The sequence below is a fragment of the Macaca mulatta genome, chromosome 1 (genome assembly GCF_049350105.2).
Source record: "Macaca mulatta isolate MMU2019108-1 chromosome 1, T2T-MMU8v2.0, whole genome shotgun sequence".
Lineage (NCBI taxonomy): Eukaryota > Metazoa > Chordata > Mammalia > Primates > Cercopithecidae > Macaca > Macaca mulatta.
In genome coordinates, this window is record NC_133406.1 from 55,559,099 (window position 1) to 55,583,526 (window position 24,428).

The 24,428-nt window shown below is 39.8% G+C and overlaps 1 protein-coding gene across 2 annotated transcripts; it reads left to right on the plus strand.

Moving 5' to 3' along the window:
• The first annotated feature begins 557 nt into the window (after window positions 1-557).
• Window positions 558-15,558, plus strand: LHX9 (LIM homeobox 9). Of its 2 annotated transcripts, none has more exons than XM_028851792.2 (5): window positions 558-1,456; window positions 3,433-3,635; window positions 4,772-5,127; window positions 11,065-11,267; window positions 15,385-15,558. In XM_028851792.2, the coding sequence occupies exons 1-5, from the start codon at window positions 1,283-1,285 to the stop codon at window positions 15,439-15,441; spliced, it is 993 nt and encodes a 330-aa protein (XP_028707625.1). In that variant the 5' UTR covers window positions 558-1,282; the 3' UTR covers window positions 15,442-15,558. The 2 variants fall into 2 exon arrangements, with proteins under 2 accessions (XP_028707625.1, XP_014976255.1); XM_015120769.3 differs by lacking the exon at window positions 15,385-15,558 and adding an exon at window positions 12,466-12,767.
• The last annotated feature ends 8,870 nt before the right edge of the window (window positions 15,559-24,428 follow it).

Below are 24,428 nucleotides of genomic sequence, written 5' to 3' on the forward strand. Positions count from 1 at the left end.
ATCTCCGGCAGCCTTCCTTCAAACCTGAACCTGGGAAAAGAATAAGCCGCCCTATGGCCAAGGCTCAATTGCATACCCATGTGTACAAGTCCATGCCCTGTCCCATACACTCTGCTTTTCTCAAAGAAAATTGTTTTGCCAAAAGTAACCCTGCGAAATGTAGACGCTCCAAACGCCCTTTCCACTTTGGATGAAGCCCGCACCTAGTAGGGTCTCCAGCCCTCAAGGAGGTGAGGCAAAGACCTGCATTGTCAGACAGCTGCTTTTAAAAGTGGATTGAGGAAGATGGGATGGGGAGGAGAGGAGCCAACATTATCTCCACTTCAGTGAAGTGCTTACATTTCTGCGCAATATTTATGCATTTCTGGTGACAGTCCTGCAGGCTGGGGATGAAAAAGTCCACAAGGAGCAAACCCAAAGTTTGAAGTTGATATTCTGTGTGTCCTGAGCCAAGGTCTGATCTTGAACTCGAATCAAATAGGCGGGCTCTAGGCCTCCTGCACCAGGGCGGGGACAAGAGCTCCTTTTCCCCTTTAAAACATGACTGCTGGGAACTCTTGGATGTGTGTGTGTGTGCGCGCGCGCGTGTGTGTGTGTTTTGTGGGGAGGTAAATGCCCCCTCCTCCTGCCTCCCCGCTCTCTATCCCCCCACCCCTTTGTAATGTTTGTCCTGCTTGCCCATCACCAGGGGGTTGAGAGGAGTATGACAGGTCTTTGTTGTCTGAATAAAAATCCGTGGCAGCTCCGGGGAGAGAACTCCTCCTACTAAATTATCAAAAATGGGCTGGCTTTAGTCTCTTAACAAATTGGACGCAGCTCAGGCAGGAGCAGTCCCCAACCTAACCTACAGGAACTGGGAACTTGCAAGCAGTCAGGGAACGCTGAAAATAGCACTTTTTTTTCTTTCTTTGTGTTCAAAACTATTTTCTTTCTTCACCAGATTTTGTTTTCCTCCCCCCGCTGCAGTTGTTTCCCATTAGTAACTCGATCTCTCAGAGCAGTAAGATTTGCCTTCTACGCCTCTTTTCTCCTCCACCCGAATTGTTTGTTTTCTGCACATCTCCTTCAGGGAGCCGCTGAGGCTTCCCCCACCACTCTTCCCACTTATTTTTGCTTCCCCCAGGCCCCCCAAGCAGACCGATTTCCACTCTGTCTCTTTCTTCTCCTCTTCTCTCTCCCTCTTTCCCTCCATCCCCGAGCCTCTCTGCGTTCCCACAGCGCAGCCCTCTCGGGTCCCTTGCCTCCCTCATTCGGATGAGCTGAAAGCCCCGGGCGTGTGTATATGGAAATAGTGGGGTGCCGAGCAGAAGACAACTCGTGTCCTTTCCGCCCCCCAGCCATGCTCTTCCACGGGATCTCCGGAGGCCACATCCAAGGCATCATGGAGGAGATGGAGCGCAGATCCAAGACTGAGGCCCGTCTGGCCAAAGGCGCCCAGCTCAACGGCCGCGACGCGGTAAGGAAGGGCTCCGCCGCGGCGGTAGCCGGGCACCCCTGCGCCCTCTGTTAAGCCAAGCAGACTCCCTGGCCGGAGGAGATCGGGGGCGGCGGGTCGTAGAGACGTCCGCTTGAGGCTGGCGGGTGGGTTTTCTCCCGTCCACCTAGGTCTGCAGGGCTAAGAATCGTCGTTTTTCTGAATTGAAATGTCTTCATTAGCTGGCTATCCTTCCTCTGTCGCAGCTGATTCCGAAAGAGCAGGGAGAGGAGCTGGGAGGAGGTGGAGTGGGGAGGTGGCGTTCTCTTCTACAGACCTCAAGGTTCCCTTGATTCCGGGGCGGGAGTCTCCCCGGCGAGGATCCGCAGCTCCGAGAGTAAGCTGGGCGCAAGCAATAAGAGGACGGCGCGCTGCCCGGGCGTCCGAGCCAAGCGGGAGCCCAGGTGGCCTTAGTCTCTGGCCCTGATGACCGGACCTTTGGAGCAGATTCGGACGCGACTGGGTCATTTCCAGTTCTCTAGACGCTCAGGTCTTGGGACCCCTAACTGAGAGAATCTCAGGGTTTCTGGCATCCTGACTCAGTCCCTCTAACGAGACAGCACTACGTTTAGCGCCGGGACCGGGCGGGTGTCATGTGTAGGGGGAAATCAAATAAAACATACGGAGGAGCGCGGCACCCAGTCGAAACGCATGAACTTTATAACCAACCCTTAAACAAGCTAATCAACTACCACTGTTTCTACTATCCATAATGATAAAGTTATGTCCTCCTAATAAAGAAAACCAATTACTTATCTAAGTGCTTCCCTTTCCCGATTACTAACTGGAGCGGGGGAAACTACAGAAGTCTCCGGAAATGATTTCAGCCAAACATAGCTGTGTAGATCCTTTGGTACCACAGTAGGACTTGTAGCCCAAACTAATCAGGAGACTGCTCTAGCCCTGTCAGCTGGGTTTTGGGTCCGGCCAAGTATCCCAACTGGTGAACGTGTCTATATTTGTAACACTCATTCCGTGCCAGGGCCCTTGGTCAGAGTAAAGGGCTAAACTTTACTTTTTCAGGCCCACTGAAATTTCATGGGGAAGTTCAACCCATTTCTGCTAGTCGTGAGGGAAATGTCCGGAGGTTAACTCCTTTTCCCTTTTTCTGGTCATCACGTTTAAATCAAATAGTAGCAACCTAAACCCAAATTTTCCAGTGGGGCTGGGATCCTCAAGGTGGGGTCACTGGGGCATCCTCAGTCTGGTCAGTGGGACCCAGAAGGGAAGCGTAACTTGGGCACTAAACAGATTTTCAAGACAAAGGTCTTGTTTGTATGCCTGTTGATGCTAGGGAAAGAGGGGACTGTATAGAGCGGGCTGGACAACGGACCCTCTTTCGGAACAGCCACTTTACACACTTATTGGGAACGGGACCAATAGTCCTGAAAATTAGGGAACAGCAGGGTCTGCCAAATATATCTCAATCAAAACAAAGTCGACCAAGTTATGAGCACAGGTCCAATAATCTCCTTTGCTTTTGATTTCAATGCTGCTTATAAGAATTTAGACAAATCGAACTGTAATTTTTTTTGTTTAAAATAACCTGTGCTCGTTGAAATTTCCATTTCACTCCCCAATCATTTCCGTTGTTTTATTTTGTGTGCGTCGAAAGCCACAATTTTTAGCTTGTATTTATTTGAATTCGGAAACGACCCCCAAACTATAGTCAATATTCTCCCAGTCCTTTTTAAGCGAGGCTTCTGATGGCCGGAATGTCTTTAGGCTAATAGTCCCGGGAGGACGCGAATGCCGGTTTAGGCGGATACGGAAGAAAGCGAGCGAGCCGCAAAGAGAGAAATCACAAATGTTTTCCCCGACTTTTGCATTTGTGCAGTGGACCCTGGCCCCTGCCGCGCTCCCTGCACGCCCTGGGCTCTGTCTTCCTGGGGGAGAACCCCGCGTCGTGCGGCGACACCGCGCGCCCTCCTCAGCCTTGCGGTGTGCTTTCTTTGCAGGGCATGCCCCCGCTTAGCCCGGAGAAGCCTGCCCTGTGCGCCGGCTGCGGGGGCAAGATCTCGGACAGGTACTACCTGCTGGCTGTGGACAAACAGTGGCATCTGAGATGCCTGAAGTGCTGTGAATGTAAGCTGGCCCTCGAGTCCGAGCTCACCTGCTTTGCCAAGGACGGTAGCATTTACTGCAAGGAGGATTACTACAGGTACTCCCCTACACCCCCACTTCTTACGCCCGCCCAAGTACACCTGGCGGGGTTATCTGCCTGAGCCCAGAATCCCCTCTCCGTCTCCCACCTTTTGCCCCATTCTGGGTGCGGTTATCATTTCGGAGACCAGGGAAACCCACTGCATATGCCTTCAAGCTGCAATCTCCCTGACCGACGGTGAGGGTGGGTGGGAGGGACATTCAAGGTCTAGAGCTTTATCAGCGAATACCACGCGCTCCCATCACTTCTCAGCTTGGCTGGAGGAACTTCGGGAAATCTGGGGAAGAGTAAATGGACGTGGTCTCCGTCGACTGAGACTTGACTGGGTTTTTGTTTTCCGCTTGCTACGAATTGGGCAAGTTCTGCGCCTTGAAACTGAACTAGTGGCTCGGGCAGCAGCAACAGACTGTTAGGTTTTCGCAGGTGGCAGGAGACTCTGTAAATGACTATGAAAAGGAATAAATGCCATTGCCAAAACCCAAGCCACTCGGTTCCGAGTTCCTTTTATCGCTAGTTACAACCATGTCCGCCAGATTGGAGAGAAAAGTCAGCAGCAGGCGTCTTTATTGATTCTTCTCAGTTATATTTCTGGATTGGGAAAGACAGAACTATGTGCAGATGACCTAGCTCCGCTCTCAGCCCAAACAAGATAAGTGGTTAAAAAAAATAACCTTTCCTCTACAAAATCGTCATTTTCCAGGACTGTGTCGGCATGTTTTCCCGCACACTCGCACATCCAGGAATAATTATATCTTCCTTCATTCATAGAATATTTTGTAATTGATTAACTGTTTTTACTTGGCATGGCAATTTAATATTCTAGTACTGTTAGATCGTTCTAACTAGTGGTTTGCTTTTTAAAATTTTTTAAAAAATTTGTTTTAATGTTCACTTTACAGAGAAGAAAACTAAGACTTAGTTGCCCGATTCTTCTGACTTTAATGTAAGGATCCTTTGTCTTGGTTTATCAGAAAAGGTCGATGGGCAAATAAAATTAATGCCCACTGTCCTGTCCTCCTGGAACCCTCCCAGGTCCCAGTCTGAGGCCACTGCAGACCAAGCCCAGGTGTCGCGGGTGGAAGATGGCTTTGCCTTGCTTCAACTAGCACCCTGACTCAACTGTTTCCTTCCAGAAGGTTCTCTGTGCAGAGATGTGCCCGCTGCCACCTTGGCATTTCCGCCTCGGAGATGGTCATGCGCGCCCGAGACTCAGTCTACCACCTGAGCTGCTTCACCTGCTCCACTTGCAACAAGACTCTGACCACGGGCGACCATTTCGGCATGAAGGACAGCCTGGTGTACTGCCGCGCCCACTTCGAGACCCTCTTGCAAGGAGAGTATCCACCGCAGCTGAGCTACACGGAGCTGGCGGCCAAGAGCGGCGGCCTGGCCCTGCCTTACTTCAATGGTACGGGCACCGTGCAGAAGGGGCGGCCCCGGAAGCGGAAGAGCCCAGCGCTGGGAGTAGACATCGTCAATTACAACTCAGGTGTGCCCCCTATCCTCACCCCCGGCGCAGCCCCGGCCTCGCTGAGGAAATTTCATAGAGCTCCTTCCCCGTCCAAAGTCTTGCTGCAAGAGTGTTTTGCCCGATGCCTCTGTTCTCACCACAACCCCCTGTCACTCTGAAGGAAGGGAGAGAGGGAGGAGGAGGAGGAGGGAGGGGAGGGAGAGGCAACACTTTATTTAGGTTGTGGCAAAAAATACATCCATAACTATGGGGCTGTAGTGATTTCCCCCAAACAGGCAGAGCCAAATCGTTGTTGCCTGTTAGTTAATGAGCCCATTAGTTTCTGGCTCTCAGTTGGAGCAAAACAGCCCCAGGGCAATTTCTTTGTGGAGGCCAAATTATAGATCCTGGAGGAGGTTTCCTAAATACTGAAGAAAAAAAAAAGTCTTCAGAGCCCAACCCCAGTCTGTCTAGAGGGGTCAGAGGCTGTGGTCACCAGCCCAAAGTTAATCAGGAACATGGTTGGCAAGAGTGTTGAAAAACCTAATCCCTGATCTTGGCAAAAAGCAGTTGTAGGGGTGGGAATCACTCTCCACAGCTGAGCTAGCCTGTGTCTTTCCTAAGTCAGGATATTCATCCAGCCGTCTCATTCCCTGTGTGATAGACCATCCAGACATCCAGACCCCTAGCCAACTGAAAGAACCTTCAGGTCGGGCCCCCTGAGGAAGCTTAACGGTATCTCAGACCATTCATTTATATTCAATCACTTTCTCTCTTCATTAAAAACAACCGGCAGGCAACAAGTCAAGAACACATTCTTCCTTGCTTTGGGGGACACGCCTATCATGTGTCAATCTCACATGCATCAGTTTCCCATTGTTGGTAGTGGGCCCCCATTTCCCCTCCTCCAGGTGAGGATGGTGATCCACTCTGCAGATGATACTCTAACTCTGAGCAGAACAGAAGCTCTTTTTGTGAGTCCCAATCACTGGAAAAAAGAGGTATTAGAAAGGCCTGGCTAACTTTTGGGGAGCCTAAGGAACTTAACTGCTTTGGCTTTCAGTGCCCTGGCCCAGACCTGGCTGAGAATCTCAGCAGACTGATGCTCAGGACAGGGGAGACCATTCTGTTGGAAGGAACGTTGAGGACCTTATTATGGCAACCCCACTCTATTACTCCGAATGCCCCCAGATCCACGCATGGGCACCCCAGAGCACAGGATTTTGCCTGTTTTTCTCTTCCAGTTCGCAGAGCCTGGTATGGTGCCTGATATTGCTAGTCAAGGTAAAGAACAGTGTCCAGCCAGTTAAGTGATTTGCCCAAGATCACACAGCCAGTGTGAATGTGGAGCTAAGGGTCCTGCTCTGAGTTTAGAGTTTTCAGGAGAACCCACACGGGATGAGTGGTTGCTCTCTCAGACCTCTGTTAGGCTCTCTCCTGGGGTTCTCTACCGCCTGATCTAACAGAAGAGGAGAATCCTTTATGGGCAAGCACAGCAGGTGGCCTTGCAGGGAGAATGGGGAGCAATGGGGAGCAATGGGGAACACTGTGCGGCAGCACTTGTCCCTAGGGGGTTCATACCAGGGTTGCCGGATGAAAAGAAAAGGACCTGCCAGCTCACTGCAAATCTCACCAGGGTCGGTCAATCTGTATGAGGGCAGCGGGTGAAGCCCCAGGTTTTGGCAACCCTCAGTAGTGGCCGTGCCCTCACACTGGCCCCTGCTGTGCTGGGGCGGGAGATTTGGTTAGGGGCCACTTTGCCCAGCATGCTTACTTCATCTTCTTTGATGCGTGGTCCCCAGGGCAGGGCAGGCAGGGCACTAATTGTTCTTTATTAATAGAAGATGACATTGGAATCTCAAGCCACTCACCAAGGCCCTAATGCCCTAATGAGAGGGGGAAAGAGAGAGAGAGAGTGAGAGAGAGAGAGAGAGCGCGAGAGTGCCACTCATACACAACTAGTGAGATTTTTTTGGAAAGAAGGGATCTCTCAGCCCAGATAAAGTCCAGAAGGGTGAAGATTTCTAGCCAAACAGTAGGCAAGCCTGACTTTTTTATTCTTTATTTAATCTAATTAGCTAAATTTGATTTTGCCTTGGATCTTACTTCATGTTAGATCCAAGGAACTTTAAGAACAGTAGCATTTAGATTATTTTACTTCTCTGAAAATAACTAGAGTGTACAAATTTATTTTTAAGAAGAATAAAAGAATCCCTTGGAGCCCCTTAGGTCTTTAGTTTGCAAATTAATGCTGCTACAAGTTGTTGTGGAGAAGGTCACTTTTGTCTTGCTCCCAAAGGAGGGAAAAATTGCTGAGGCCCCCTTAGCCCGAAGAGTTTGTACCTTGCATCACTATAAACTGGATGCCTCTTAGTTAACATCTACTCCATCCTTTCTGGACTTTTCCCAGAGATACTAGTAAATATTATATATATGTTAAAGATTAGGTTAAAATTATCTATGGGAATTGGTTTGAAGATTCCTGACCAGAAATCAGACCATCATTTAAAACAGTGCTTGTGAATCTGATGCCACTTTGTTACAAAACTAGGGAAAGAAACCCTTCAGCAAATTAAACACGTGTTAAAATGTAAAAAAATAAAATAAATCCAGTTTTAACTCATTGTTTTAGCCTTCTTTGGATTTTATCTTGCCATCTCTCATTAAATGTAAACATTAAATGTAAACAAGTCTCATAAAGGGTAAGACTGATACTAAACTAAGTATAATTTACATAATAATATGTTTTCAAAATGTGCAGAAAACATGTTTGTGATTCAAAGAATCTCAGAGAAGATGTGAAACTTGGCAAAGGCCAGCTAGTGCTTGACATAGGGCAAATGCCTTTTAATGAGAAAGTCCCTAGTTTTGTTTATACCTCTGTGCAAATTAATCAGGCAAATATTTTAGAAAGAGACATAGAAAGTTTACCTGAAATGGTAACTTGAAATAAAGCCCTCTAGGGATGAGAAGAAGATTTAGTTTAGGATAGGGAGCTCTTATTTGTGTAATTTAAACATTAATTGAGAGATTAAACTTTGGCCACTTCTCAAAATATCCTTTCCTTAAGTCCTTTCTTCCTATCCAAACTTTTAAGGTTCCTGGTGGTTAAATTAGCCTGGCACTGACCCCTAGTGGTCTTCCAGGGATCAGTTAATTCTCAGAAGGTTACATACCTTCACAGCAGACACTCACTTTAGGATGGGTGACCATCACGTAAGTGACTGGAAATAAAATACTTAGATCTTCTCATTAACTTTGTAATACTATATGTGAACTTACAGGTAGATATTTAAGACAGTTTTAAGAGTTATCATTTCATCTCATAATTCGGGGAGTGGGGAAATCCCCTACAGCTATAGAAACAGGCCTTGGAGAAACAGTCATTTGCAAGTTATATAATGCATGTGTAGTTAAACATAAATAATATCAGATAATGCACTGTTACTCTGTAGAAGAAATAGGTTTCTCGATTAAGTTGCATAATATGAGATAATGCATCACAGGAAAATCATATATAGTAATATCTGTTTAATAAAGACCCAACAAGCTATCTCCTTACACATTGGATTATGTATTTTGTGTGGAAATGGGGCCTATAACTGTATTTAAAACACATTAAAAGGCTCTGCTGAGTTTTTAATCAGCAATAATGGATATAGAATGTGTTTTCAGGGAAGAAATTTCATCAAATCTTACTATAATTATTTTTCATAAATTTCATTTTAGGAACTAATGATTATATAGTCATGTTGGGAATCATATTCATTTCTATATATTACCCTGGTGTGGAGTGGGGGAAAGATGGCCAAGGGCATTATTTAAACACCAAGTCTTCGGTCCCAAGTGTAAAATTCAATTTGATGTGTTGTTCAGGAAAGGTTACATGTTACATATGATAGGAAAGAAATCTTACTTGAAGAACCCTCCGATGACTAACGTGTGCCTCTTTGACTATTTTTTTGTGGGTATATTTATAATCTGGTTATGAAATATGGCTCAGTTTACTGGAGATAAGTATAGTTTGATAGTAGGTCATAGAGATGCTGTTTCATCCATTTGAGGATATGAAACTGCAATTCTGTCGAATATTTGAACTTGACATATCCCCACTGGGCCAAAATGGGATAAAATGTAATGCATACTCTTTCTGTTATCTCTGGACATATGGTACCCTTTCTGGTGGAGTTTAATAAGCCTATGTTTTACATTCAAATGTGTATATCTGACTTGGATTCTACTTCAAGTTGATTTAATTTTGCATTAATACCCACTTGTAATTTACTGATGAACAAAGGGCCCAACGTCTTGATTGAATGCTTCTTGAGTTCCTGCCCCTGTGTTTGACTCAGGGAATCAGTCCAAAGGTGAATATGGTAGAGTCATTTCCCTCAATGGACTCACCTGTTCTTTTGCCAAGTGTGTCCTCCTACTTACTAGACATTTGTTTGTATCTAGTCTTATCACATTAGGAGGAATTTCTTATTAAGTGAGTTTTATATGTGTCTGACTTCTTGGTTGATGACTACAAAACTTCTGTATTTCTGTAAATATGCTGATTTGCTGAATAGTTTTTAAAAAGTTATTATAAACAGAGCCTACCAGGCAGATAACATTTTATTAAGCAGATTGGAAGAGCTAATATTAAGGGATGCCTCCCTTTTTTAAGATTCAGGTTTCTTTCTCCCTGGAATGACATGATCAGGTTGGTTTTAGATTTTCTATTATAAAGCAGTACAAGGCAGGATGATTAGATCTAAATTTATATAACTATCTGAAGGAAGAATTTAAAGAAAAAAAATTGCCATGCACTTTAATGTGTGAAGTTGGCTGAAGTTGGTTGTGTAAATATTTCACAAAATGTTTTCATTTTACAATTGTATTTCCTATGCAGAGCCAGTAGATTCTTGGAAATGACCCTTTAAATGTGCAGCTTTACATCCTGGGGATAATGACTTTCTGGCTGGTTTCAAAGACTGGGTTGTTTTGCCCTTGGTGCTAAGAAAGTCTTTGTAAGGGGAGAGAAAATGCCGCCCTCTCTCTGCCAGGCCAGCCAGGGGCACAGCTCACATCCCACTCACACACATCTGGAGCAAAAGGGACTAAGATCTGAGCCTAGAAATAAGCACCATCAGTGTCTCTCAACTGTGAGCTGTGGGGAGCGCTTCAGGCATGAACCGTGTGAAGGGAAGTCTGGGCTCATTCTCTTTCAGAAATATTTATTAAAATCACTCCAGGGGAAAAATATTTTCTTTCTGGTATAGCTCCGCGTTAACCAGTCATAGCTAAAAGCTGAAACAAATAATATTCTTATGTTTACGTAAGAAATTCACAAATTTTAAATTTCTAACTTCTCCTCCTTTTTCAGTCTTTTCTAACTTTTTCCTGACTGAGAGAGTTCTAGGAATATGAGAAAAGGCTAACCATTAGAACTGACCTAGATGCTTCCTTAGTTGGCGGGCTCTCAGAAACTTTCAGACTTGAGAGAGTGGTAATACTTGTTTCTCTACGTCTCATGACAAGAAGCAGTACCTTCAGACAGTGTGTCTCATTCCAGAAATACAGACAAAAGGTAGAGTCTTAAAACACTGTGAGTGCAGGCAATGGGAAGCTGGTACAAATAACTATATTAGAAAAGGGTTTCTTCTTTTCACTCTCGTAGGTCTCTCTCACTCCCACTTTACTACTTAGGGTTTGTTCATATTCTCAAATTCTTCTAGCAACCATTAAGCAAAAGACAGAATTTAACCAATATTTTTCTATTGCATAAACTTTGGTTGTATCTGCATTAACAGACAAGTTCAGCTTACTTTAGCAATGATCTTCTTTCTTTTTGTCTAGATACTACTCATAATTGGGTTGACAGCATTTTTCACTGCTGCTTTATTACCATAGCAGTGTCCTACAGCCTGCCATCGTGTCAGCTAATGCAAGAATTTCCACTGAGCAGTTGTTTGTTCACTGTTACTGCAACAGGTTGTAATGAGAATGAGGCAGACCACTTGGACCGGGACCAGCAGCCTTATCCACCCTCACAGAAGACCAAGCGCATGCGAACCTCTTTCAAGCATCACCAGCTCCGGACCATGAAATCCTACTTTGCCATCAACCACAATCCGGATGCCAAGGACCTCAAGCAGCTTGCCCAGAAAACAGGCCTGACCAAAAGAGTTTTGCAGGTAAGACACGTGCATCATTGACTGTGCATACATTTCCCTTCCCCTTGCCAGTAAAAATAGTGCTCTTCCCTGGTTGGAGTGATGCAGCTATTTCCTGTATTGCTTCTTACTAGTTTATCTTAGCTATCTCCCTAGAGGATGTTCTGAGATTTTGCAGGGGCTTCCTGGAGGGTTCCCAAACAGAGACCCAGTGTCTTTTTAAATACAGCCACATTCTCTCTACGTATGTGGAGATGGGCCCTCCAAAGGCAGCACAGCTTGACTCACTGCTGTGCAAATGTGAGTGATGTTATTTGCACAGGCCGTGGCTCTATAGATTTCCATTAATATTATGCTCAGTGAACAGACTTGAGAGGGACCTGTTGGCACTGTGTTAACTCGGCAAACTTTTGGCAGCCTCACTCACCTTCCAAATTCAGGTGGAACCTTTTTCCACTCCTGAAAAGCCAAAAGTATGGTTAGTGTTTCAGCAACCAATTGGAGCAAGTATTTTCCTGCCTTAACAAACCATAATTAAAAACAAAGTACTGGAAGTTAGTTCTGCTGTCCAATTGATTTCCTAAACTCATCATGGTCAGAACATATAAGTAATGAAATTATAATAGGTTGCTGTAAGTCACCTGTGATCTTCTCTCACTTCTTGGTGACAAATAGCAGGCATTTTAAATTCTGCTAAACAGTTTCAGGCTGTTTGAGGTCTGTGACCCTGGGAGTTTTTTCTGTGTGAAGAATATACACCGTGTTTTGGGCTCACGAATGGCGTGAAGTCTGTTTCAGTAACGTCCATTTCATATGAGTGATTCTTACTTTGCCATACTTTCAATGGCCCTGCCCTTTCTCAACAGTTATTGTAACAGTTGAGGAATCATCGTGTATTTCCCCCTCTTTATCACCATGTATTCATTTTCATGGTATATCCGCTTAAGCATCAGTTGTTCCAAGTGGCACTCGTTAATGCTACAGGGTGGAATAAGTGCATTTGAGAGATAATAAATCCGTAGTGTTACTTGAATGTTTTAAAAGAAAGGAAAAAAAGCCCCTTTCCTCCTAAGAAAAACAAATAATTATATTTAAAAGGAGAAACATATATCAAAAAAAAAAAAAAAAGAAAAAAAAAAGAAAGAAAAAGAAAAAGAGAGAAAGAAAAGAAATATAAAAATGAACATCGGTAAAGAAATCAATTGGGATTGGTTTGCAGGTTTGGTTCCAAAACGCACGAGCCAAATTCAGAAGGAACCTTTTGCGGCAGGAGAATGGGGGTGTTGATAAAGCTGATGGCACGTCGCTTCCGGCCCCGCCCTCAGCAGACAGCGGAGCTCTCACTCCACCCGGCACTGCGACCACTTTAACAGACCTGACCAATCCCACTATCACTGTAGTGACATCCGTGACCTCTAACATGGACAGCCACGAATCCGGAAGCCCCTCACAAACTACCTTAACGAACCTTTTCTAACATTGGTTTTTTTTTTTTTTTTTTAATTCTTCCTCTTCTTTTTATTATTATTCTAATTATTATTATTTTATTATTTACAAGACTTTTTTTTTCTTCTAACCCACAAGATATTTGGGGAATAAAAATAACAGCTTGGTGTGTAGCATCTGCAGCCACTTGGCAAATGAGTTTACAGTATTGTCTCCTTTAAGTGAATATATTTTGTCTACAAAGTGTATTTGGATTTTTTAAAAAAAAATATTAATTAGGTCTTTCAGTTGGTAAGGAGAGTTTTTGAATAATTCTAATAAGTGCCTCTTAAAATTGTATGTTACTTATTTCCAGAATCTCGAAGAAAAAAAAAAGAGTGGTATTATTATGGGCAAATAATCATATTCCCAGTTCAACGATTAGGTTAATAAAGAACCAGATAATTAATTAGTTACTTTTTAAATCTTGCAATTGTATGTGTGATTATGGAGTTTTGAAAACATTACATTTTTTAAATCTTAAAACTGAAAACTTGTTTTTAGTGTTTCTATTTCTTAGCTGAACTGCTAATTCAAGTGAGGAATATGATGAAATAAAAGCATTAACTACAGACATTTAAAATAGTAATGATTAATTAGGTGAGAAATCTATTACAGGAATGTGACTTTTCCTTCTTTTAGGGGTGTACATCTCTAAAAGCTTTTTACTTGACTATTTGTTTTTCAACATTTGAAAAATACTTAAGTTCCCTGTGTATCCATGAAAATTCTGCATAGATTTTGACATTCCATAATTTTAACCTCCTAAAGCTAAATTCAATAGCTCGGAAACCATTCTTTCTAAGTTACTTTTTTTCCCAGGGAAAATGGAAATAAGCAAAATATAATGTTTTAAGAAGTAAAAAAATCAGTATAATTTAATTAATAGCTCTATTAATTGGCTTCAGCTGTACCATGATATTGTATCTGGCATTCTATATGAATAATGTTTAAAATACCCAGCCTGGTAGACTTATACCAACAATCGGTTTTGTTTTGTTTTATTTTATTTTGACATAGGTTGACTTATGTATTGAAAATAATTTTTCTGATAGTAGAGATTTGAAGTTATTAGTCTTAAAGTAGATAAACTCAGAAGCCTTGTGGATGCTGATCTGAATATATTTCCTAGTTTACAGTAGTATTTTTTTTCTTTTAATTTAAGCTAAAATCTTAATGGTCTGGGCAGTGGTGAATGTTCATCTATTACGCTTCTGTTGTAGTTAAATACCAATTAGATTGTGGATTTCCTAAAAAAAAATAAAAAAGAAGTCAAGATATATGTCTTGCTTTAGTGGATTGTTAAGAATAACTTTGCACATATTCTCCACTTTTTGGACCCCTTAAATCTCCTTTGGTGGTCGAAGTGGCTATTTAATAGATGTTAAAGGTGTCCTTCTGGCTGTATAAATGTGTGGTTACATATTGACAGTTCACTGCCCACATTAAAGTGCATTATTGTAACTTTTGCTCAGGGTCTTTAGAAAATTAGCACAGAAAGTAGCTTATTTTTTAAAAAAAGATGATGGAAGATAAGTTAACACTGTAACAGAAGAAAGGTGTGATTGCCATTATATATTTAGCAAGTATGGTTATCATCTTATATGGAGCTTAAATCTTGACTTTTCATATTTCTATTACATTTTGGGCATTTACCACTAACCAGACCAAACAACCTTGGTAAGGCTGAGATCTTATTAATACACTTTTACAGGTAAAATATTGACACTTATAAATTTTGTTCTTTGACAGAACAATATATGGTACTACAGATCTACTTTATTAAGTAGACTAATTATAACTCAGTTCTCCTATGTGCCTTATGATATAACTTGGAAGTAAGTTTGTGAAAAATCAGGATATATGTGTTGTTTGTTAAATTAACTGTTTTAAGCCCTTTTGACACCTCACTAGTTTTGTACTGTTTTACCTCTTATTTCTGAAACTCTTTTTATGGTGTATCCTGTTAGAGAGGACAAACATGTCATAGAAAGCAGTTGTGCACTCTTTCAAATATAGTTGATAAATTCAATAATCTTATATATTGAGCTTCGTGTTTATAGTACAGTAAGTGGTCTAGCAAAATTGTCCATGTTTCTTTGTTTATTGATAAATGCATTGTATAGAAACTATTTCCCCTAAATATTTATGGACCAAACAATTGTGATATATCCTATTAAATTTGTGTGAATAAACCATTTTGAATCTAAGGAGTTTTCTTTCCCATCAGTTTTATTTAAGTTTTAACCGTACTAGTGTGTTCCAGCATCTATATAAAAGCTATTCAAATGGTAATACAAAATTTTTAGAAATATTTAAACATACAAATAGTTTTTAGATTTCCAAACTTCTGATTCATATGAAATGTTACACATTGTTGCACATGCAATGTAATTCAACCTAGAAATACCTTTGAATATATTTGCTTATAACAAAAGTAATGCCCCATTGATTTGACTCAGTCCAATTTTTAGAATAAAAAGGCTAACTAGCATATAAAGTAATTGCATGGAAAGAAACCTTAAATATGATTAAGATTTCATGTTAGGTCTATTGAGCACAAATGGATATTTGTAAATCTAAATAGAAATTGCAGACCCCTAAAAGCCAAGTTGCTCTGTAGTTAATAAATTGTCACTATGATTTTTTTCAGGGAGAACAAATCTTGGGGCATTACAGCCAAACATCCCGACGTTTGAAAATTCCCTAAAGTATTAAAAGAAGGGGAAAAGTTTGATCGGAAATCCACTGCAGTGAAGACAAAGACACTATTAGGTTATGATAATCATACATTAAAAAATTTATTGAGCCAAAAAAAAAAAAAAAAGAGAGAGAGAGAGAGAGAGACTTAAATGTCATTTACTGAATGTTAACGAAACTTGTGTTCTTTATGGTGTCTAACACAACTGAAGGCCTGACATTATGTGGTTTAAACAAAATTAGATAAACCATGTACAAAACCAGAGCAACCTGGCAGTAATATGCCCACCCCATATTTGAAAAAAATTATTATTGAAAAAAATTTCACACATTTGTCAAGCACAAATAGTTGTAAAATAAAGTCCAAAACATTCATTTCACCTGCTTGCTAATGTGTATTAGTCCTGTTAATGGCATTTTCCAACTGTAAATTCAAAGAAAAGCTATCACCCATTTAAGAGTATAGGGATCAAACCCCAGTAATTTTAGTATTATTGTTTATTACTTCCTTTTTAAACAGAAATCTCTGCATGCACTTTTACATATGTCACCTCTAGTGTACACCTCTGTATGATGACTTATCTTTGCTGTTTCTTGTATGATAAATAGCTTTCATTAATAAACATTTATTTGATGCAAACATAGTTAACTTTATGTTAAACACACGCTGTTGAAATTAATTTTGAACACTTAAAGAGGCAGCACAGTACATTTACAACTTGTTATACTAATGAAAAAATACAAACAGCATAATGAGATTAAATTCTGGTAATCTAGGATAAAATTACTTGGTTTTTACCTTTTCATGACTTATTTTCATTTGTTGTATTCAATTGCCACATGTATTACAAATAAAAAATAAAGTGAACCCAAATTACAACAAAATAAATCTTAGAATAAACTATTGTGTAAAATTTCAGCAACTTTTTTAGATTACTAGGGTAAAATTTATAGATCCTATGTGAGTTTACATGTTTGCTATGCAATGAACAAATTTATTGAAGTATACAAATATATTCTGAACTATAAAAAGATCCAATCTTTGCATAGTTCAAGTTACATATGACTATTACAAACAAAAAAGCAAATGGAAAGACAGACAAATATTTAGGAATGAGGTTTTTTTAATTGTTAAAGGGAATATTTGAAGAATAAATTTTTAGCTATTCCTATTTAGCTGTATATCCAAAGCATATGTTAAACAAACTAACATATAATTTCCAGAAAATTTTTCATTATGATGAAATTTTTATTATATACAAATGAACCCTATGTAAATGATGTAACTTTTATGAATGACAGACATTAAATATTTCACTTACATGTATTCTCAGAATTTTGAATGTTTTCTTAAATGCTTTCACTTCCTGAATACTAAAAAGAAAAAATTTTAAAGAAGAGAGAGCAACTTACTACTAAAAAAAAAAAAAAGCAATGCACCATGACAAGTAGACTATTTTGAGTGATCACAAATCATGTTGGTTTTGTCAGTAACTTGAATGTTTATGCCTCATTGAAACCTCATCCACAGCTATAGCAGCTTAAATAGATTTTCCAATGCATTTCCAGCCAGTTTATTCAAATCTTTGCCCTACAGTCTTGCCTTCTTTCGCTGTTCTGTCACCTACGGCAATTTCATTTAGAAGTATTTTGGAACTTCGCCTGGTTTTACAGACCTTTAAATATTTGTCTGGTATGTGAAATGCAGGAAGAGACCAGAGAGGGAAAGAACATAACTGAAATTAGACATCTGAAAAAAATACAAATTTGAAACAGGCACATTTTTTAAAACAAAAAAAAAAAAAAAAAAAGAGAGAGAGAGAGAAAGGAGTACTAATTATGTGAGTGGGAAGAGAAAGCGTGTGAGGCAGAGTTGTAAGGTCTATTGTGCTTTACTGTGATGTAAAGCAGTCTTTGAGTCTGAGCAACTGCACACTTACTGTTCGGTGTAGAATAGAAAAATGTGGACCTCTTAGTTGAGAGCAGGGCACTAAATTTTCATAGCTTCTACCTCCCAATTGCCTGGGTTAGTCTAACTTCTGGCAGATTGATCTTGGGCAAAAAGCTTCACGGAGAGTTAGTGTCTGTGCGCTTTGGTTGAATAGCCACCTTAATACTGACTTACATAGTGGGTAGGTTTTTGATACCTCAAATAAGGATAAAACTCCATAATAAAGGACCCAAAGCAAACACTTTTAAAACTTAGGTGATTTTTCATCACCTAAAACATAAATAGCTTTATTAAGCAAAATCCCAGTGGAATCTACCATACATTCTTTTATAATAACCCTTTTTGGGAGTCAAAGTATTGTTTTTTATTAGTCACATATAAATATCATCTCATTTTCTGTTGCAGTGTGACTGCAAGGCATGTTGTGGTGGAAAGCATTAGAACTGGGAAGCTCTGGAATGGAAATTTGGAATCATGTCATTCTACGCTCTTAAAGAGAATATTAGGGATAATACTGTTGTAAAAAATAAATATAAACACCTAATTTTGTATGAAGTTTTGCTATTTAAATTTTAACTATGTTATAAAAAAGCTAGCTTTACTTGTAGAGAGTGCGTGTACTCTTGAGCTCATTCAATAGCTTTAACATTTTGTAGTCTCTTCCACAACAGGGCAAAATAAGCACAGTAGGACTTAGTCCAAATTGAAGAAATATCATTGAATTTTCTTTGAAACCACCTATGTAGATAAACTCTGGATTGGCCTTTTAGATATATTTTCTGTTTTTAGTAATTGGGAACAAACTCTCAATATTAATATAAATAAAATGCCTCTAATGTAAAGCCACAGCCCTTTGCTTCCAGTCAATGTCAAAAATAGGAAGTTTTGTTTAATGGTTCGCTGTTGATTTTAAACATTTTAATAATACTTGCTCTGCCCTCACAACAGTTTGTTTTCAGAATAATATTATGATTTACCTTATTTTAAAAATAAATTATAATTCTAACTTAAAATATTATTTTAAATGCCCTCTGGGAAGATTTCCATTTTATTTTATGAGGTTCCCTGGCAGTTGGGGGTGGGGGGTGAGGTCGGGAGAGGGAAATTTCAGAACTGTGCATGATACTCAAGGAAAAGTCTATGACTATGATGTAAGTAGTAACATTATTGCCACAACTAAATTTCTGTTTAACTGTGTCGCAGAATAAGATAATTTTATCTAACATCACTCCCTACTTGCAACATTTCTCTGTGAATATTAATATAGTTAACCCTCCCTTATCATGTATCACATCAATAAGTTTCTCCTCCCTTGGATTAATTTTTGCTTCTTTGCATTACATTTTATCTTGTGCTAAGATAACAAAAAGCAAGCAAGAATAAAGATCCAGATATTAGCCATATGTAGAAAGTTCCTGGTGTGCATTTCTGTGTACTTTTCCCTCACATATTAGAATTGTCAGGAACGTTTTTTTCTTTTGGAACTTTCTGTTTACATTTTGCATGATATTATAAATTAACCTGAAGAGTAATTGGATACCTTTTATGGTTATTTGAAAATAAAATTTGCTACAAATAAGATGCTTCAGTCTCTGTTGCCTCATATTATGCCTGAATATATTAATTTTTTCTGTACTTTCATATCAAATCAGAAAATATTAACCTTAGAGGATATTTAAATTGTTATTTATGACAAATATACAAAGATGAAGAAATTGGAAGGTGAAATTGCCTTTACTTAATCATTCTCATTCTGCTTCTTTTCCTTTTCCAAAGCAACAAAAATTATGAAGGGCTATCAGCTTTAACTTCAACATTCAAGGGTTTTGACAGCTTGCATCACTTAAAGTATATTTATTATTCAGTAAACTTTAATTCTGTAGAATAAATGCCCTTTATGAAGTGTGATTTTTGAAAGCACAAAGGCATTTCAGGATTTCAAGCAGCCAAAGCTGCTTGAATTCTGCAAACAGAGTAGTTTTTCAGAAGAAAAATATAGTGGAAAGTAATTGTAAATATAATATTTGTAACGTTTTACCTGATTGGTCCAAATACTGCACATGAATTTTAAAGAGTTATAAAAGCCTCCAAAATGTTCGGATGTAATTATGTGATGATTATTTTTGTAGTATAAATTGAGACAGTTTATTTTATAAATACAATTACCTAGTTACTTTATTGAGTGCAGATTCTGAGGTCTCCTTCTGGATATATTTTTTTCTTTTATTATTATTTATTATTATGTTTTTTGAGATAGAGTCTTACTCTATCACCAGACTGGAGTGCAGTAGTGCCACCTCGGCTCACTGCAACCTCTGTTTCCCGGGTTCAAGTGATTGTCCTGCCTCAGCCTTCCGAGTAGCTGAGACTACAGGTGTGCACCACCACATCCAGCTAATTTTTGTATTTTTAGTAGAGACGGGATTTCACCACGTTGGCCAGGATGGTCTCCATCTCTTGACCTCGTGATCCACCCACCTTGGTCTCCCAAAGTGCTGAGATTACAGGCGTGAGCCACCACGCCCCACCTCCATCTGGATATTTTAATGACAAGATGTTTATATTTCCAAGGGTTCTGATATATTTCCCTAGTTTTCTTCTTAAATTCAGCATCATTAGCCTGTGTATGTGTGTGTGTTGTATATTTTCATCCTAACACCCATAGAAATATACATATTTTTAAGAAAGAAGGCTCATCTCTTCTAAAGCCAGTTTTTAATTGAAAGCCAAAAAAAAAGGTAAAGTAATGGCAATTTTTCTTCAGCTGAGGTATTGTAATTGTAATAGGCCTACTTTCTGTTAGCCTAACATAAAGCTGCGCTCCCCAAAGTCTCCCTGCTAATGCAGTAGAGGATCTTTCTAGGTTACTTTCTTTATTGAGCTTGGCCATAACTTTGCTTTTTACTGGAATTGTGTTGCCATTTTGAACTTCTCTGTTCAACAAAGTTTGGCAAATGCTTATAGTTCAACACAAACAACCACATCAAAAAAGGTAATTTTTGTTGGAATGAACAGTATAATTTACTTCATTTACTAAAAGAGGCACAGCAGAAACAAAAGGTTATATAGGACAGACACAGTGGTTCACACCTGTAACCCAGCACTTTGGGAGGCCGAGGCAGGAGGATCGCTTTAGACCATGAATTCAAAAAGAACCTGGCAAACATGGCGAGACGCCATCTCTAAAACAAAAAAGCCCAAAAGGTTCTTTCACAAATCAAAGGGACTATTTTGGTTTAATTTCAACATTATGGGTCTATTAAAGTGGCTGGACTTCCATGAGTTCCTTAGTAAATATCAACTATACATTTATCAATCAATCCATATTTATGTACACGTAAGTACATAAGTGTCACGCTCAATGTGTGTCCTATGTAATAAATGCAGCTAGATCCTGAGACTTCACCACATATGCAACTTCAATATCCTGAATGCCTAACTATTAAGTGTTGGATTATGAAGCCTTTGGTACCAACACTGATGTTTTCTGTTTTTCCAGAGTATCTTGTATTGGAATTTATCACTAATAAAAGTTCTCACCATGGACTTTGTTTCTGTTTAGACTTGGATATTGATAAAAGCATAGAATCATTCTGTGTACCAGAAAGAGGGTTACTAAATTGTCTGGTTCAAATTCTCATATTTTTTCAGTTGAAATGGAAAGCACCCAGACAGATGTGTATTGTTTCTAGTTCAGAGACAATTTTTGGCCTTCCTCAGAAAAATGTGTATATCAAGAGTTTCCATTTGGATTTACACGTTTTTTTTTTTTTTTTTTTTTTTACTGTTGCTGAAACAATGTAATTGCAATAATATGGCACTATTGATACCTCTTATGTATTGCTCCTGAATTGTTACTGGAAGTTGCAATTCATTTAGATAGATTACGATTATTATAAAACACTGATGGCTATTACTTCATTGAATTTTCTATAAATGTTCACAGCTTCCATTACCCATCAGCGGCTTACCACTATTTCTCCTAAATTCTCGTTCATATCACTTCTATTCCCATTACACTATTGAAACCATTTTTCTTAAAGTTAGCAATTACCTTTTTCTTACCCAAATCTTGGTATTTCCCCTGTCTTTATTCACATTTACATTTGTGCCAGATTTTACACTCCTTATTACTTGCTTCTTTCCAAAATGATTTCCTCGCAGGCCATGCACCTGCTGCTTCTCCCTGGGGTTCAGCTGAATCAGAGCCAGCACATCACGGTCCAGCTTCAAAATCTCCTCTCCACTCTTGCACTGCTTGCTTCCTGGGAAACAACATTCTATCTTAAAGGCTCAACATTTTAGTGATGACTCCAAATATATTTCTTGAGATATTTCCACCTGACTTCTGTTATTGTTTGAAGGGCAGCATAAATAATATTGAACTCACTTTGTCTCTTCAGCAAACTTCTGGACTTTTTGCCATTTTTGTTAAAGATGTTACTGAAGTTTCTCCCAGTCACCTGCACTGGGAGTCATCAATTTCTCCATCGACTTCTTCTCCTTTTATTTTTTTCTTTTTAAAATTACCTTTGGTAATCATTCTGTTACCAAATCCTGTTGATCCTTTTTTCATTCTATGTCTTTAATCTCAGTCTTCATCTACCTCTTTTATTTTATTTTATTTTTGACATCCTCCTGATCATTGTACTCACTAGAACCAAGTTTTCTTAATTGGTGGGAAGATATTCTCTGTAGGACATCATATGAGTTGTTTCAGATTTTGTGCTGCTTCCTCCATCTCCACTCTCTGCAGCCCTATAAGAGTAGAACCAATGATCAGACTTTTTAAAAAGATTATATCTAAACTATATGAAATAACTTTCTTACTAACAGAGACTCATATGATCTAGAAGATTTTGATCATTCTCTGTGGGGATTTAAAAAGAGCCTGGGCCAGTTGCAGTGGCTCACGCCTGTAATCCCAGCACTTTGAGATGCCAAGGCAGGCGGATCACCTGAGGTCAGGAGTTTGAGACCAGCCTGGCCAACATGGTGAAACCCTATCTCTACTAAAAATACAAAAATTAGCCGGGAGTGATGGCACGCACCTGTAATCCCAGCTACTTGGGAGGCTGAGGTGGGAGGATGGCTTGAACCCGGGAGGTCGAGGTTGCAGTGAGCCAAGATTGCACCATTGCACTTCAGCCTGGGTGACAGAGTGAGATTCTGTCTCCAAATATAAATAAATAAATTTTTAAAAAGGGCCTGATTATCACTTATTTGCAGTAGCTGAAGGAGAGCTTTCTCAGCCCATGTGTAATTAGAATAGAATATGCAGTCATGCATTGCTTAACAGTGGGGACAGATTCTGGGAAATGCATTGCTAGGTGATTTCATCATTGTGTGAACATCATAGAGTGTACTTAAACAATCTAGCTAGAATAGTCTACTACATACCTAGGCTGTATGATATAGCTCATTGCTCCTAGGATACAAACTTGCATAGCATGTTACTATACTGAATACCATAGGCAATTGTAACACAATGCCTAAACATATCTAAATACAGAAAAGGTAAGGTAAAAATGCTATAATCTTCTTTTTAAACTTTTATTTTAAATTCAGGGGTACAAGTATAGGTTTGTTACATAGATAAACTTGTGTCATAGGGGTTGGTTGTACAGATTATTTCGTCACCCAGATATTAAGCCTAGTACCCATTAGTCATTTTTCCTAATCCTCTCCCTCTTCCCATCCTCAACCCTCCAAAAGGCCCCAGTGTGTGTTGCTCCCCTCTGTGTGTCCATGTGTTCTCATCATTTAGCTGCCACTTATAAGTGAGAACATATAGTATTTGGTTTTCTGTTCCTGTGTTAGTTTGCTAAGGATAATGGCCTTCAGATCCAATCATGTTCCTGCAGAAGACATGATCTCATTGTTTTTATGGCTGCACAGTATTCCATGGTGTATGTATCATTTTCTTTCTTTCTTTCTTTCTTTCTTTCTTTCTTTCTTTCTTTCTTTCTTTCTTTCTTTCTTTCTTTCTTTTTTCTTTTTTTTGAGATGGAGTCTTGCTCTGTCAGCAGGCTGGAGTGCAGCAGTGCGATCTCAGCTCGCTGTAACCTCTGAATGTCTGGTTCAGGCGATTCTCCTGCCTCAGCCTCCCGAGCAGCTGGGATTACAGGCACATGCCACCACACCCAGTAATTTTGGTCTTTTTATTAGAGACGGGGTTTCACCATGTCAGCCAGGATGGTCTCGATCTCCTGACCTTGTGATCCACCCACCTCGGCCTCCCAAAGTGCTGGGATTACAGGCATGAGCCACCGTGCCCGGTCCACATTTTCTTTATCTAGTCTATCATCGATGGGCATTTAGGTTGATTCCATGTCTTCTCTATTGTGAATAGTAAAACTGCTTTTTTAACTCTATGTATGTAGTAAAATTGCTAGTTTTGAGGAATCACTTAAGATAGCTCATATCTGCAGTCCATCATTGACTGAAATGTTGCACAGTGCATGATTGTACTTGTTAATTTTACTCAATAAAATTCTAAATATTAATTTTATATTAAAACAAATATGAATACACAATATAAGAAAATAAAAGTGTTGCTTGAATTGTAAAAATAAAATCTGCTACTTCAAAGAAAGTTTTGGTTTGCAGGTGGATATCCTAAGATTGTGCCCCAGGTTCTCAGGAACAAATTGGTGGAGGAGTTTGAGAAGTGGGGAAGGAGTAGAGTAGAATCAAGGTTCATCTGGTTCCAAATGTGACAGGTGTGTGAAGTAGAATAATCAGACCGTGCAGTGGCTCATGCCTATAATCCCAGCACTTTGGGAGATTGAGGTGGGAGGACTGCTTGAGACCAGGAGTTCAAGATCAGCCTGGGCAACACAGCAGTGCCTTGTCTCTTAAAAAAAATAAAAAAAAATAAAAAGCCGGGTGCGGTGGCTCAAGCCTGTAATCCCAGCACTTTGGGAGGCCGAGATGGGCGGATCACGAGGTCAGGAGATCGAGACCATCCTGGCTAACACGGTGAAACCCCGTCTCTACTAAAAAATACAAAAATCTAGCCGGGCGAGGTGGCAGGCGCCTGTAGT